This window comes from Panthera onca, chromosome E2 (genome assembly GCF_046562875.1).
Source record: "Panthera onca isolate mPanOnc1 chromosome E2, mPanOnc1 haplotype 2, whole genome shotgun sequence".
Taxonomy (NCBI): Eukaryota; Metazoa; Chordata; class Mammalia; order Carnivora; family Felidae; genus Panthera; species Panthera onca.
The window spans coordinates 6,408,377-6,424,161 of NC_138353.1; the positions used below are offsets into that span (position 1 = coordinate 6,408,377).

The following is a 15,785-nucleotide window of genomic DNA, read 5'->3' on the forward strand; positions in this document are numbered from 1 at the left end:
TCCTTCCTCCATTCCAACCTAGACGCCCTCGAGGGCAGCACCGGGTACTGGGACCGTCACCGAAGACACACGGATAAAAGCGCCACCAGACTCTAGTGCGAATCTGTGCCTCTCACGCGACCCTGACACCCGCCTGTCACGGGCAGGCTCCGGGCAGCCGTGAGCCCAGAGCCGAGCTGCCCTCAGCACGCGGTCCCGTCCCTCCCCGGGGCCCGCAAGCACCCCCAGGCCACCGCCAGCCCACACTCCCTGAGAACTAACCTTCCAGGAGGAGAAGCCGCAGCTCTAAACCAGTTTCTCACCTGGAAGGGCCAAGAGCGTCTGCGGGAGCTCAACGGTCACCTGACCCTGCGGGACATGCGCGCAGGCGCAACGAGGCCGTAGCCACGCCCACACGCCCATCCCCGAGCTCGCGCCTGCGCAGAGGCCGCCCAAGAAGGCCAACCCCCACCTAGGACCTGCCACGTGCAACTGCGCGCTCAGGCTTCCCTGGAGGGTCCTCAGACTTTCCCTCTAGCAGCCGCTCCGTCCCCACGGGAATCACCTGTGCTGGTTCTGTTCCTTCCTCTTCATTTGCTACATGTGAGGAACCCACAGCATCTGTGTTGAGATGGGACGTTAGCGAGTAAGAGGATCAGGTGTGCTCTGCTTGCTCTCTCTAGAGCTACCGAAAGGGGGATTGGGTGGGGGATGCTGTGGAAAGCGAGTTCTGGGGAGAGAAGCAGCAGCACCACCAGAGAGTGTTGAAAATGGTAATTCATCGGCGGGACCGCAGCTGTATCTCAATCTCTTAGAGTAGGGTTCTCCTGTAGACTCTGTTTCAACAGGAATGCAGATTCGCATACACATAACACTTTAAGAGGCAGCGTTTGGTTACCTGGTCCTCGACGCTAGCTTCTTGTTACCGTCACCTGAGAGATTGTAAGAACTACCATTTCCCGTGCCCACCCACTTCTGGCTCATAGATGGCCGTCCTATAGCTGTGTACTCTCCTGGTGGGAGGGGCTAGTGAACTCTGTGGAGTCATTTTTACAAGGTCAATGTTCTTATTCAGGAGAGCTCATCCTCATGATTTATGCGTCTCCCAAAGCCCCATCTCCAAATGCCATCACACTGGGGATTCGATTTCACCACGTGATTGGATGGGCACTTTGTACAGAAGTTCTTAGTGGTCTGCAGTTGGTGGAATTCGCATGAGACAATGTCTCGAAGAGGTTAAAATCATGGTGGGAGAGGAGCAAGGAGATTATTTATATGTGGGGCAGTTGGGCCTTGGAGGAAGACAGTGCGATACAAGCTAGATACAGAATGTTAGGAGAGGAAACCTGGAGGAGACTGTGAAAGAGGTGAAAGAGACACAGGCAGTCGGGGCCAGCGAGGGTAGTGGGAGTGAGGTAGTGGGGAAAGCACATTTTCCTACATAATTTTCATATGAATTGGCACTGAATTATTCGAACAAGTCCAAATTCATTAACTTCGATTGTGAAGTGATTTCAATAATAATTTATTTACATCACGGACTTCCTTTTACTTGTATCCCTGCATGTTCTTCCTAGGTATTTTTGTGTCATTCTGTTTATGTACAGATAACCTTAATTGGTTATTAGTTCAGTGGTCTGAAGATTAGGAAAGTACTAGTTTCTGGGTAGAGGAACTTCCCTGGGAAGTGAAGAACCCAGGGAGATACACATCCTTCCCCACTAATCCCTCACATGTCAGTACTCAGTATTTCCTGATGTCCTTCATAGGACATGCTGTCTACCTACAGGGATCAAGTGGGAAAAAGGCTGCTCACAAATACTCAGTCTCCTTACACAGTTCTAACTAGAAACTCATAACCATTTTTTTTTTTTTTTTTTGTAATTAACAACTGGGGAAATTTTTGAGAAACATCTTCAGCTCCCAAGACTGTATTCCCAGTGTGGCTACAAATGAAATAATTGCAGTTGTGAGGGAGGTGACCTCACAGGATCACAAAGCTATATCACAGGGTCTGGCTGCCCCCCTCCCACACATGGACTGTCTGCCATGCCCTTCACACTGAGCCCCTCCTGGAAGCAGGAAGGAGTCGGTGAGGATTTCTCTTTCAGTCTGAGAGGCAGTGTCTGTATCAAGAGTCTGGGTGAGTGATCATATCAGAAATCTTCTTTATATTAGCTGGTTCATTGTGAAAGCCATGCAGGAAGGTGGAATAATTCTGAGGCTTGAGTTGAGCTAGTTAAGAGGAGATGGGGTCCTAGCCCTTCACCAATCGCTGACGGCTCCTGATGCAATAAATGCCATCTCTGTTCATAGTGATTTCTTGGCGTTTAATGCAAGTAATAATACACAGAGATTTTTAAGTCCTTACAGACTGAGTTGTAAAATCAATTTGTTGTGCAGTCTACATTATAGGATTCGTAGACTAAAATTTCAGGGTTACTAGAGGTGCATCTGTAACACCTCCATGCTTGCAGTAAAGAGTATGATGAATTTACAGGAATCATATGATCCTGTGCAGAAAGTGTATCCAAATGATAATGGCTTGAACTGAAAGGTTTCCTCTATCTTTGGATGTACCATGCAATTACTGGGGACAGTAACTGAGTCTCCACTGAAAACATCCATAAGCTGTTGATTACAGTGTAACTACATTCATTCTGAAAGTTAGGAAGTGAACCGGTAAGGAACAGTTGGCATAATTTTAAGTTCCGGGTGGCAGTTCTCAGGTTCATATCATCTTCTTTCCACCCATTTAAAAATTATTCTGCTATCAACACACAAACCTAGTACTTCGATTCATAAACTACATAACAATACACACCTTGCAAATGCCATTTTGCGCTAATATCTTTTATGCTAGTATCACTCACAAATCTTAGTTCTTAGTAGTCTTAACTCAGGTACTAAAAATCGTATCATCTGAAATTAATAATTTAGGTTTCTGCCTTACGCTATTTTATCAGGCATTAGTGTTTTATGTTCCAAAGTTTATGGCATCACATGTGATCATTCAACAATTCCTGTGATTGCTGCCATTACACTTGGGTTCTTGACATAAAATCAAATTAGTCTTTCTTCTGCCATCGTAGTATCAACCTCCTCTTACATCCACTACATGTAACTAGTTACGGGACAGGTTCCTGCAGTAAACTACTGCCTGCAGTGCATGACATTCACTAAGATATTTAAGGCTTGACCCAGAATTGATAGTGTTCCATCAAATAAATCTTGACAAGTATATGGGAACTTGTTGTAATGAAAATTATATAATACCGCCACTCGAAAATCAACTACAAGGGGTCAAGTCAAAAGTAACTATAGACCTGGATTGTTAGATGGACACAGCTAACTAGCTGTCTAGCAGACCAATATGACAGCCTGAAGGAGCAGATTTGGACAGATCCTTAACCTCTCTGTGTGTCTGTTCTGTTCATCTTTTAATTACAGCCACAGTAATGCCGACCTCATAGATGTGTGGAGCATGAAGAAGCTCTCACGTGAGTGCCTTCACAGGAGTGATTTTACATTATAAGGGCTCTTGAAAAGTTCTACATTCAGCCCTCAGAAGCTGCTGTGAAAAGAAGACCTCAAGTAGGCGTATCCAAGGGGCAAGGAATGGAAAGCAGAACATAGTGGACTTCAGCTGACGTGATACATGTTGCGCATGTCTCATATTTCCATGCAGGAAGTTCTAGCCCAGAAGGCAACTGTCAGTGACTGGGACCAGAGACAATGGTCACAAGGGATCTGGCCATCGGTCTGATCTTCTTCACACAGACTACCGTTGAAATCCTGGGCAATTTCTCACTTCTTTGTCATTATATCATCCTTTCCTTCACTGAGTACAGGTGGAGGTCCATAGATTTCATTCATAAGCACCTGATTGGAGCCAACTTCTTAGCCCTACTCTGTAAAGGATTCCCCCAGACCATGGCAGCATTTGGGCGGAAACATTTCCTCAGTGACACTGGATGCAAACTTCTTCTCTTTCTTCACAGAGTGGGGAGGGGAGTGTCCATTGGTAGCATCTGCATCTTGAGCGTCTACCAGGCCATCACCATCAGCCCTGGGAACTCCAGGTGGGCAGAGCTTAAAGTTAAAGCGCCCAAATACATTTTCCCCTCGATTTTCCTGTGTTGGGTCCTGCAAATGCTGGTGAATATCATTTTTCCTATCTACTTAACGAGCACATTGAGTGATAAGAACACCACAAACAAAAAGCATTTTGGATACTGTTCTTCGGTTCGTCATGACAAAGCTAGTGACTCACTGTATGGACTGTTGTTATCGTTCCCCGATGTGTTATGTCTGGGGCTCATGCTCTGGGCCAGCAGCTCCATGGCTTTCATCCTGTACAGGCACAAGCAGCAGGTCCAACATATTCGAAGAACCAACGCCTCTTCCAGATCCTCCCATGAGTCTAGAGCCACCAAAATCATCCTTCTTCTGATGAGCAGCTTTGCCTGTTTTTACACCCTCTCCTCCATCTTTCAAGTTGTTGTGGCTTTTTTTGAAAATCCCAGCTGGATCATCATGAATGTCACTGCATTTGTGTCTGTATGTTTCCCAACTGTCAGCCCCTTTCTGCTCATGAGCCATGACTCCAGGGTACCCAGGCTGTGCTTTGCATGGACAAGGAATATAAAATCCCCTCATCCAGGGCGCCTGGGTGGTTCAGTCCACTGAGCATCTCACTCTTGATTTTAGCTCAGGTCATGACACCAGGGTCGTGGAATCAGCATGGAGCCTGCTTAAGACTCTCTCTCTTTCAAATAAAAATTCTGTCTCTCTCAAATAAACTTTTTTTTAAATAATAAAATCCCCTCATCTTAGGAGAAATATGTAAACTGTGTGTATTTGTATAACGTAGTTGCCAATTAATTCACCCCCTTCAGTGTTCTAAATAACACTACGAGTCAAAAGGGAATGATAAATAGGACATGCCGAGCATTTCTGAAAAATAAACAATAAATCATAATAACATTGTAATGAAATATATTTGTCTTGTAAATACTTATATAATTGAAGTTTTCCTAATACTTTCAGTAGAGGAGTTCAGAATTTATATGCAGTAATAAATGCCTGGTCTGGAAACAATCTGTATATTCCAGAGAAGTCTTCCAGTGTGTGGCTTTCAATCTAATGCAATAAATTTCCAAGAAATGCACCTGGCATGAAATTTGGGGAAAAGTTATACGAATATGGCTTAGCATGTGGCCTTGTCATGCCTTCAACTGAATATAATGTCCCCAGTAAATAATGAATAGCCTGGGTGGAGCTGGAGGAAAAATCCATTCTTGGGCAGTAGTGTCTCTGGGAGCCAGTTAGGACTTTTGTAGGTAAGTCACACCCTTAGAGAGAGGGCACTGATTCATTTGAAACATGATGTTACGAAGGCAGATCACCATGTTTACCATATTTTCATGAGGAAATGGCCAGGATAAAGAGCATCGGGGCAAAGGAAAGTACAAAAACGAAAAACTGTTTCCACTGATATTTGAAGACCGTCAAGTGAGTGTTCACAATGTAAGCAGACATGTGTTGTGATCAGGAAAAAGTGGATTTTTCTCTATTATGTTAAGATGACCTGGGCACGTTGGCAAGATGGGGTCTGGAAGGAAACGCTTGGGTCTCCTTCAGGGCACATACAGGCCTTGGGGTCATTTATTTACACGGAGCTTCAGCTGGAACCTCAAACTCCCAAGGTCAGCCTTTTCTTTGACCTCTTTGTCCAGCAACATTAAGAGCAACCAGCCAATGTTATCATGTTTATTAGTTTTCCAAAATTCTTTGCAAGTATCAAACACATGTTCACCCAGATACTTTTTTTTTTTTTAAGTAGCTGATTAGGAGTGTTGAGGGAAGATATTCCGTGATAGGTTATCAGTGCTCTCTTTTGCATTTTTAAATCTAAAGGGATTTGAAATCTAATTCTTTGGTTTCTACTCAAGAACCCATTCAGAAATCTCTTCCTTAAATCTCGTTTCTCTAGATTCACTCCTGGTAACAGTGGAATGATTAGTTGTTTGATATTCCTAAAATGGAATCCTATACAGCAATGCCAGGGGATGAATAATATGGAAGGATAAATTCCCAAACAACATAAGAAACGAAAAAAGTCAAATACAAAAGAGTTCATGCTCTATTATTCTACTATATAAAATACCAAACAGGCAAAAATAACCTATGCTGGTAGGGGTCCCAGCAGTGTTTACCCTACGAGTGGTGACTGAGAGGGACAGCAGATGGGGGCTTCTGGGGGTCTGATGATATTCTGTGCATTGATGTCTGCGCTGCATGCAGAAATGTGATCAGTGGGCATAGTGTCGTTGATCTCTGTACCGTATTAAAGGGCTGTAGGTATTTAAAAACATATATCACCAATAAAATCATGGGCTCTTGTGAGATTTATGCATACTGTCCTTACACTGTCAAGAAACAGTTTAATGTACTAGCCAAAAAGACTGATTAGTTTTTCAAATCATGCTGAAATTTCTAGGTTGAAAAACCAACAAACACTAACGGTACAACTTCCAAAGGAAAGGGGTCAAATGTATGCTTGTTTGTAAGAGGTTTTTCAAGACCTACAGGAATTGAAATCGAAAATAAGAATAGTCAAAAATAAGAATAACATTGAAAATAAGAATTGAAGTAGAAAAGTGAAAAATACTGTATGGAATTTAAAACACTTTAACAATGTAGCACAGCAATTACATATCAGGTAACATATACTTCAAGGTTTGTCTTTATTATGATCGTCAAAAATGAGGAAAATCCGATAAATTGTCACAGCAGAGAGGAGTCAGAGGAGACATGATCACCAAATAAAGTTTCATTATATACATGATGTGCTCTCCGTTGGCAAGTTAGAGGCTTCAGTCTCAATCACCTTGTCTTATGCCAATATGTGTGGCTGTTATAACCCCACCAAATTGAGAGTCCTATTTTCCAGTGAAAATTAAAGTGAAAATCTATGGACAGGTTCACAGTGCTTAATCCGTCCAGGAGTAAAGGAAAAAAATCCTTGTGTCGCTGGCTTCCCATCACATAAAAGGGGGTCTAGCCCCTCCTGCACTCCTGGAGTTTGGGAGATGGCACAAGTCTCTGTGAGTAATGAGTCTGTCATTTGGAACCTCTGCCAAAGGGAGGCAGAGCCCACCTAGAAGCCCCACCGGTATATGAATTTGGTGCCTCCACAACACAACTACACGATGTACTTTTTTTTTTTTTTAGGTAGTGATTAGCTTTTTAGTGAGCTCTCCTCAAAACTCACTCTTAAAAACCAATTTTGGAAAGTGTCCACATGGACTCCATTTCTGACAAGGAAAGAAGGGCACCAAAATTCCATGTCCCCTGGAAAGTGCATATTCACAAATGAAGACAGATGGGTCCCAGCAACATGTCAGCTTGAGAAGAATCCGTGGGACCTATCCCTTTAGAGGAAAGTTTAAACTTTCCATGGTGTAGCCAAAGTCACCGGCACTAGGAAGTTTCAATTCTAAGACTGCCCTAAATGTATATCCTTGTTCACTGATGGTTTAGGTAGGCTGCACCCTAACAGTGTCCCCTGGGCCACTGGGTCTGGTTAGTCTCAATGCCAGCTCTGCAGATCCGAAATCAGAGGCAGTTGTTTCCTTCATCGGTCGGTCACAGGTCAGATTCCTGGGCTGCTGCCAGGGGTCTAGCTGTTAAGTGTACCTCTTGGAAAACTGTGGCAGACAGATTAAGGACCGCCCTGCCTTTCTTGGGCTGCGATCTGTGGAGGAGGTCATGTGCATGAGGACCCGTTATCGCAACTTAGGTGTCCCCTTTTCATACTGTACTCATCGCAAAGAAGTCACTGTGTGCAGCCCACATTTACAATAAGGATTATATGTTCGACTTTCTTAAGGATAAAATTTCTACATAAACTATGTGGACTCTTCAGAAAAGGAGATATTTTTTTCTCTTTTATTCAGTGATTTCCTCTTATCAGTGTAGACTCCCGCACATCTGTTTGATACTGAGTTACAACCAATACTGCCTCTTCTGCTCTTGTTTAAATTCAAGGTGTTCCGGGGCGCCTGGGTGGCTCAGTCGGTTGACCATTTGACTTTGGCTGAGGTCATGATCTCGGGTTGTGGGTTCGAGCCCCACGTCAGGCTCTGTGCTGACAGCTCGGAGCCTGGAGCCTGCTTCGGATTCTGTGTCTCCTTCTCGCTGCCCCTCACCCACTCATGCTCTCTGTCTCCCAAAAATGAATAAACATTAAAAAAATATTTATTCAGTGATTTCCTCTTATCAGTTTTGATTCCTGCACATCTGTTTGATACTGAGTTACAACCAATACCGCCTCTTCTGCTCTTGTTTAAATTCAAGGTGTTCCGGGGCGTCTGGGTGGCTCAGTCGGATAAGCGTCCGACTTCGGCTCAGGTCATGATCTCGTGGTTTGTGGGATCGAGCCCCGCATCAGGCTCTGTGCTGACAACTCAGAGCTGGAGGCTGCTTCAGATTCTGTGTCTCCCTCTCTCTCTGCCCCTCCCCTGCTTGCACTCTGTCTCTCTCTCTCTCCCTCTCAAAAATAAATAAATATAGGGGCACCTGGGTAGCTCAGTCGGTTAAACATCCGACTTCATGGGGCGCCTGGGTGGCTCAGTCGGTTGAGCGACCGACTTCCAATCAGGTCATGATCTCGCAGTTCGTGAGTTTGAGCCCCAGGACAGGCTCTGTGCTGATGCCTTGGAGCCTGGAACCTGCTTTGGATTCTGTGTCTCCCACTCTCTCTGCCCCTCCCCTGCTCATGCTCTGTCTCTCTTGGTCTCTAAAAAATAAATACATGTTAAAAAAATTTTTTTTTTCACCCGCTCTTTCGGGTGACTCCTGTGTCCCTCTGACATAGCCCATTTTTAGAAACCGAGTTGTTTAGCATGTCCTGACTTACGGCACTGCAGCTCTGCAGGCTGATTTCATACACGTCCTGTCCTAGTCCAGGCTGCACCGTCTTTCCAGGCAGCCCCTGGCTGCTGCCGTGGGGGAACCGTGTCAGGGACCAAGGCATGACACTAGGTATGCTCACTGCTCCTGGGTGTCACTGTGTTCACGCCCTCTCAGCTCAAACACCAAGAAAACGTACGTGTGTGTGCTGAACCGCTCGTGTGCACATAGGTAGAAACGGGTGTGGGGGGCGATTTGTGTCCATACACAGCCAACATGACTTCAGGCTGATGTCTCCAACTCCAACCCATTCCTCATGGATCATTCTAACTTCCTGCCCTTGCTCATCTGTCACCTGTCTCTCCAACGGTGGCAAACGTGGATCTCACCATCTGCAGTTGTGAGTCAAATGCATTTCTGGTCCAATTTGTATAGGATACCGGCCCTCTTGTGCCTGGTTCTTCCAGGAAAAACATCTGAGTAAACTATGGGAGGGCTGCAAGAAAGCGGAAGGACAGGTAAGGACAGGGAACATTCCGAGGTAGAGGAGGAGGAACACCTGGATACCTGGGAAGGGAACACCTTACACAGCAGGAGATACTGGGGGGGGGGGGTGGGAGGGGAGGGGCAGACTATTAAGGATATCAAGGATTATCTGTATTACAGGATTCCCACCTGACAATGGCATTCCAGGGGAAGCTGCATGGCAGGGACACCACCCCGCTAGGCCCAGAAGACAATGCATCCGGTCAAAGAGCATAACCCTCAAGCCTTTGAAATCTAAGGGAATTTTCCCTCCTAGATTTTTTACCTATTGCGGACAGGTGACCCATTTCCTTTTTTCAATTCCTTCTTTTGGAATGGGACTATCTAAACTCTCCCCATGCCATTGTATTCTGGAAGCAGGGAATGTGTCTGCATTCACAGGTTTATAGCTGGAAGAAAACAGGTTTTCCTCAAGAGGAATCATGTCTCAAATCTCAATTACTCTGGACTTAGATGATAGTAGCTGAGATTTGGGACTTGGAGTGGATTATACAGTGGTTTAGACTTTGGGGCTGTTGGTATGGGGAGGGAAGTGGATTTTCCTGGAGGACATGAGTTTGAGGGGTCCAGCAGGCTGAGTGTTAATGACCAAACTGGATCTTTTCAAATTGATAGGCTGAAGTCCTCAATCCCAGTATCAGAAGGTGACTCTATTTGGAGTTAGAACCTTGAAGGCTCTCGGAGTGAAAATGAGTACATGAGGGTGAGCCCTGATCCACTCTCAGTGGTGTCATTATAAGAGGCAATCTGGGACACAGAGAGGCTCCAGACCTCTGCATGCACAGAAGACACACTAAGGGAGGACACAACGAAAGGGTGGCCATTTGTAAGCCAAGGAGATGTCACAAGAAAATACAGCTTCTGACGTGTCTTGGACCTCCAGCCTCCTGAACTGTGGAAGAAAATACCTGGCTTTGTTTTTTTTTAAAGCCACGCTGAACATTGCATTTTGTTATGGCAGCCCAGGAAAACTGACACAAAGTTAAGGGTCCGCCTGATCAATCCTGGGACCTCCAAGGAGCACCCCTAATCTCTTTCAATGGGATCCCAGGTCCCCAGTCTCTGAGATGTCAGCTGCTGTGGCCTGACTCTCTCCGGGAGCAGAGCCCTTACAGGGAGGCCACAGCAGGGAAACAGAGGCTGGGACATGTCTCCCGTACTATGCCTGCCCATCCACGGGAATCAGGAGAAGGGAGTCGGCACAGGCTATTTTCCACTGGGGGAGGATGAGGTTCAGTGGAGGGTGGGGGGACTGCTGGTTGGGTTTGGAAGCGGAACTTTCAGTCCCGACTTTGGACAAATGTTAACTTCCCTGCTTGTCAGATGCCTCCTGGGAGATGGCATGTTGCCTGCATTCCTCACAGGGATCCTGTGAGTCCCACAGGGGATTCTCCCTGTGAAAGCACCTGTGTGAGCCTTCATGTTATGCTCATAGAACTTCTGTCCTTGCACCCCAGTTCCTGATGCTGTCAGATCCTAAAGGTACTGGACTCCACCCAAAAGGGCATTCTTTTCACCTTCCTATAAAATCTCTTTACCCTTGGGGCACCTGGGTGGCTCAGTTGGTTAGATGACCGACTTTGGCTCAGGTCATGATCTCACAGTTCGTGAGTTGGAGCCCCGCGTCGGGCTCTGTGCTGACAGCTCAGAGCCTGTAGCCTGCTTCAGATTCTGCTCACGCTCTGTGTCTCTCTGTCTGTCAATAATAGACGTTAAAAAAAAAATCTCTTTACCCTTTATTTTACCACCTCTAGACAAGGCTCCTAGTTTCCAGCTTGGAGAGTTAGATAAAGGTACCACTGGAGCTTCCTATTTTTTTTTGAAAAGTAGTTCACCCTTCTCTTCTTTCTTTCCTGCATCTGCACTGCAATTCCAGGCTTGTGCAATCTCACATCCCCAGTGAAGTTCTGGGTTGATATGAGCGAGCGAGCGAGAGAGAGAGAGAACGAACCTGTAAAGAGGAAAGAGGAGAGATCTCCGGCTCCCAGAGGTGGGTTTTTGGACGTTGAATGTAACACTCATCACTGTCCTTTGTTCAAGTTAGGAAGAATCCCTGCAGTCACTCATGTGTCCATCCATGGGCACTGTCTGGGCAGGAATCACTCCTTGAACTGACTCTCCTCCCAGATTTGCGGTCCATATGAAAAGCACAGCTTCTCCCCTGGGATTGGGCCAATGACTGTCTCACTTTCCCAAATTTCAGAGTCTCTACTGTTCACAAAGAAAGATCTGATTTCAAGTGGATTTCACCTCTGTCAGAAGCTGACTTTGACTTGGATTTATTACAACAACAAAAAAAGGTCAAATTCTTTGTTTTCTGGGGTGCAGTAACTGATACATATGTTTCATCTTCTTTTTGACTTCAAGTTTTGGGAGAGTGTGCCCTTTCTGTGGCAGGAATGGGTTGTCTCGCTCACAAGGTTTTGAACCACACTTTTGTCTGGGGCAGGAGGATTTCCCTCTTGAATGGGACATATCATTTCACATTCTCTCCTTAATGCCCTACTGATTTCAGTCTCCTAGAATCACCATTCATCCAGGGATTCTTCTAGGACCATCATCATTCAATTGGGGCTAAATTCTCATCCTTTGGAACCTGCAGCTTTGGGGCATAGGATCCCAAATAAACCTGCATCCTCTGTCCTCCACACAGACATATAGCACCTGAGAGGCTATCACCTTTTTTCTGAGCACAGTCTGAGAATGAAGCCATGCGACATTAAAAGCTGATACGTATCTCAAGCAAGGTTATTATAGTGGGACATATTTGAAGCTGGCTCTGGGCATCTACTTCCAGTTTTAGTTTAAACTCACCAGGAAGATGTTTTCAAGGAATGACTTTCCTAGAATGGTGGCAACCAGCACTTATTGTGGAGGGGAGATGGTGTGGTTCCTGAAGCTCTTAGATGAGGACTCAGATACCCTTTCAACTTCTGAGGATTTTCTAACTCACTATGTCTCAGGACTCCACTGGATGTTCAAGCAGACTTCTCAGGCTTAACTTTCTCCTCAGATCTCCAAAATTCTTGTCACCTTTGTCACTGCCATTTCTTGGCTAAAGTTTCTTATTTTCCTGTACAACAAATTCATCTGTCCACTGCTCCAAAGGATGACACTCATCTATTATCTTCAAAGGTACTTCTTTATACAAACATCTATGAAAAACAGTCCAGAACAAAAGTTCCCCGTGCCTCTGCCCACAAGACATGCACATACATGAGAAACCCATGGAGAATTGCCTTCCAACAATATTGATAACCCATTTTTTCACAGTATTAAACTCTGGCAGATTTTTCTATGAGTACATCCCTGAGTGAAGCACTCCAATCAACAGATAAGAAGCTAGAATCAAATCCACTCAATTTCCCTCAATAGCATTTCATTAAGACAGCTGTATTCAGAATACTGGGCATCAGAATGAGGCCAAACAGCTTTGTCCACTTCCAGTCTGCCAGTGTATGGCCCATTTCAACCAGGGGATGCAACCACCAATGCCCATTAGTGTCCACGCTGGAGAGTCATGTGGTTACTTCCTAGGTTCTGTATTGACTTTTCCAGCAGGAGGAGTAAATAAACAACTGGGCATTGCTCAGACACATACAATTCACATTTCTTCTGGTAAGATTAGGGGATTTTGTGTTCCTTATCCAGGAAAAGCAGAGCCTACGTACTGCGGAGTCTTTTCTCATGAGCAGAAATGGGCTGATGGCTGGAAAGCCCACGGAAATTACTGCAGTGGTCTTCACCAGCCACCGGCTGGGATTATAACTAAGAGCAATACAAGCATGAAAGACGGAGGAGAGGAAGTGGAAAGACACAAAGGTGCTCATGAGGACCAGGATGCTCTGGGTGGCTCTGGACTCAGCAGAGGATCTGGGGGCGACATTAGTGCTGTGAATGTGCTGGACCCGCTGCTTGTGTCTGTGCAGGAGGAAGACCATGGAGCCGCTGGTCCAGATCGTGAGCCCAGAAAGTGAAACTTCAGGAAATACTATCAATGCTGCATATACAGAAACTGTGATTGTCTCAGTATCTACAGAAAGACAATACCCCAAATCTCGTTTCTTTGTGATGTTTTTCATGTGCCAGTTGTTAGATGCGTATAACACATACATAGGAAAAATTAAATTTACAAACATGAACTGGATCCAACAGAGGGAAATGGAGAGGCCAATGTACTTTGGGGCTTTGGTTTTAAGAACCTTCCAACAGGAGTTCATGGGGCTGATCGTGATGGTCTGGAAGACACTCAAGAGGCAGGTGCTGCCAATGGACATTCCCCTGCCCACCCTCTGAACATACAAAAGAAGTCTGCATCCAAACTCATTGAGGAAATATTGCAGCCCAAAAGCTGCCAGTGTCTGGGGGACACCTTTTGAGAGCATCGTCAAGGAGTTGGCTATAAGCAGGTGCATGAGGATCAACTCTGTGGGTCTCAAACTCCCTTCGGTGTGGTAATGGAAGACATAATGGTGAAGAAGAGAGAAATTGCCCAGGATTCCAACTATCGTCTGTGATAAGAAGATGACTGCTATTGCCAAATCCCTGGGGGCCATTCTGTCATTTAGCACATTTTCCTCTAAATAGTAGTAACAATCATTCTTCTGAGTAAAGAGACTCATTGAAGAATCTGACACCAAGAGTAACTTCCGTGGTCCTGTGAGACTGCCAAAGACTCCAAGAGACAGGAGTAAATGGAGAAACTTTCCAGTATACTCCATGGAAAAGTCAGCACTAAGAACGAGGTGATCATAACTGGGTGAAGCTACGATAAGCAAAAGCATATAAAGAGAGCGTAATACAACATTTTCAGAATAAACTGAAATTTGCTAGCCATATTAGGTAAGAGAAAACTGCAGTAACTACCCATATCATACAACAAATCAATTCTGAATGGATTGCTCATCTAAATTTTAGAGATAAATAATGACATTTATAGAAAAACAAAAAGAGAATATTCTGTGGCCTTGAGTTAAAAACATATTTCTTAAACAGCACAAAGCATATTAACTGTATATGTGACATGACACAGTAAATTATAAAAATTAAGAGCCGGTTCTCCTCAAAAGACACACACACACACACACACACGGGAGAGAAAGAGAGAGAGAGAGAGACAGAGAGAGAGAGAGAGAGACAGAGAGAGAGAGAGAGAGGAGAGATTGAGTATAGTACAAAGAACGCTTACAGGCTCACAATAGAAAACAGTGGACAAAACTTCCCGACAGAAACTTCAAAAGAGGTTACTCAATGGGTAATACATGTCCAAAACATGTTCAATGTCCTTAGTAATTGGGAAAATTAAAATTAAACCACTACTTGGTACCACCATACACTGACCAGAAAGCTAAAATGAAGTGAGTTAATACCACGTTTTGGCAAGGTTGTGGGTCAGCCAAGATTTTCATACACTGCTGGTGGGTGTTAAAATTGCTACAAACATTTTAGAAAACTGTGTGGTAGTATCTGCTTTAGCTGACCAGATGTAATCCTATGTCTCAACAATTCCACCTTTACAAATTTACTGAACAGAAATGTGTACAGGTATTACCAAAAGACCTTGTAGAGTTTATATGCCAGCACTACTCCATTACTCATAGTAGCTCCCATCTCAAAACTACCCCCCTGCCCATTAACAGTAGAATGAGTCAATCAAGTGATACTCACATAATGGAGTCCTATACAGCAATGCTAATGACTGCTAGTAACCGGTTGTATGCAACTATATGGATAAATTCACAAAATCAGATAGACTGAGGAAAAAAAGGCCAATATGAGAGAGTTCATTCTATAGGATTCCATTTATAGAAAGTGCAATACAGGCAACAGTGATCTAATCTCTTAAATGTTCGAATGGCTGTAAACTTATTCCCAAGAACTCCAAATCTATGAATATATGCAGAAGTATACCCTTGGGGACAGTACTTTAATTTTTTTTTTAATGTTTTATTTATTTTTGAGACAGAGAGAAACAGAGCACGAGCAGAGGAGGGGCAGAGAGAGAGGGAGACACAGAATCCGAAGCAGGCTCCAGGCTCTGAGCTATCAGCACAGAGCCTGATGCAGGGGTCAAACTCATAAACCGCGAGATCATGACCTGAGCCGAAGTCGAACGCTTAACCGACTGAGCCACCCAGGCGCCCCTTGGGGATAGTACTTTAAAGGGGGCACAAGAGTTTCTGAAGGAATGACAGAATTCTGTTTCTTGATGTTGGCATTGTGTACAGGGTCACATTCTGTTTGTGAAATTCCACTGAGCTGTGCACTTATATCCTGTGTGTGTGTTTAATTTTTTTATTTAAAAAAATTTTTTTTAATGTTTTTATTTATTTTTGAGACAGGGA

The 15,785-nt window shown here is 44.6% G+C and overlaps 2 protein-coding genes and 1 non-coding gene across 14 annotated transcripts in view; 1 reads left to right on the forward strand and 2 right to left on the reverse strand.

The window, feature by feature from the left end:
- The window catches only part of LOC132677092 (uncharacterized), a 290,019-nt gene that overhangs the window by 64,873 nt on the left and 209,361 nt on the right, over nucleotides 1–15,785 (reverse strand). The window lies entirely within an intron of this gene.
- Nucleotides 1,906–4,766, forward strand: LOC145713201 (vomeronasal type-1 receptor 4-like). The gene is made up of 2 exons (XM_081791393.1): nucleotides 1,906–2,122; nucleotides 3,430–4,766. Exon 2 carries the CDS (start codon nucleotides 3,715–3,717, stop codon nucleotides 4,666–4,668), a length of 954 nt encoding a protein of 317 aa, XP_081647519.1. The 5' UTR covers nucleotides 1,906–2,122; nucleotides 3,430–3,714; the 3' UTR covers nucleotides 4,669–4,766.
- On the reverse strand, nucleotides 12,476–14,438 carry LOC145713196 (vomeronasal type-1 receptor 4-like). The gene has a single exon (XM_081791389.1). The coding sequence runs from the start codon at nucleotides 14,223–14,225 to the stop codon at nucleotides 12,975–12,977; it is 1,251 nt and encodes a 416-aa protein (XP_081647515.1). The 5' UTR covers nucleotides 14,226–14,438; the 3' UTR covers nucleotides 12,476–12,974.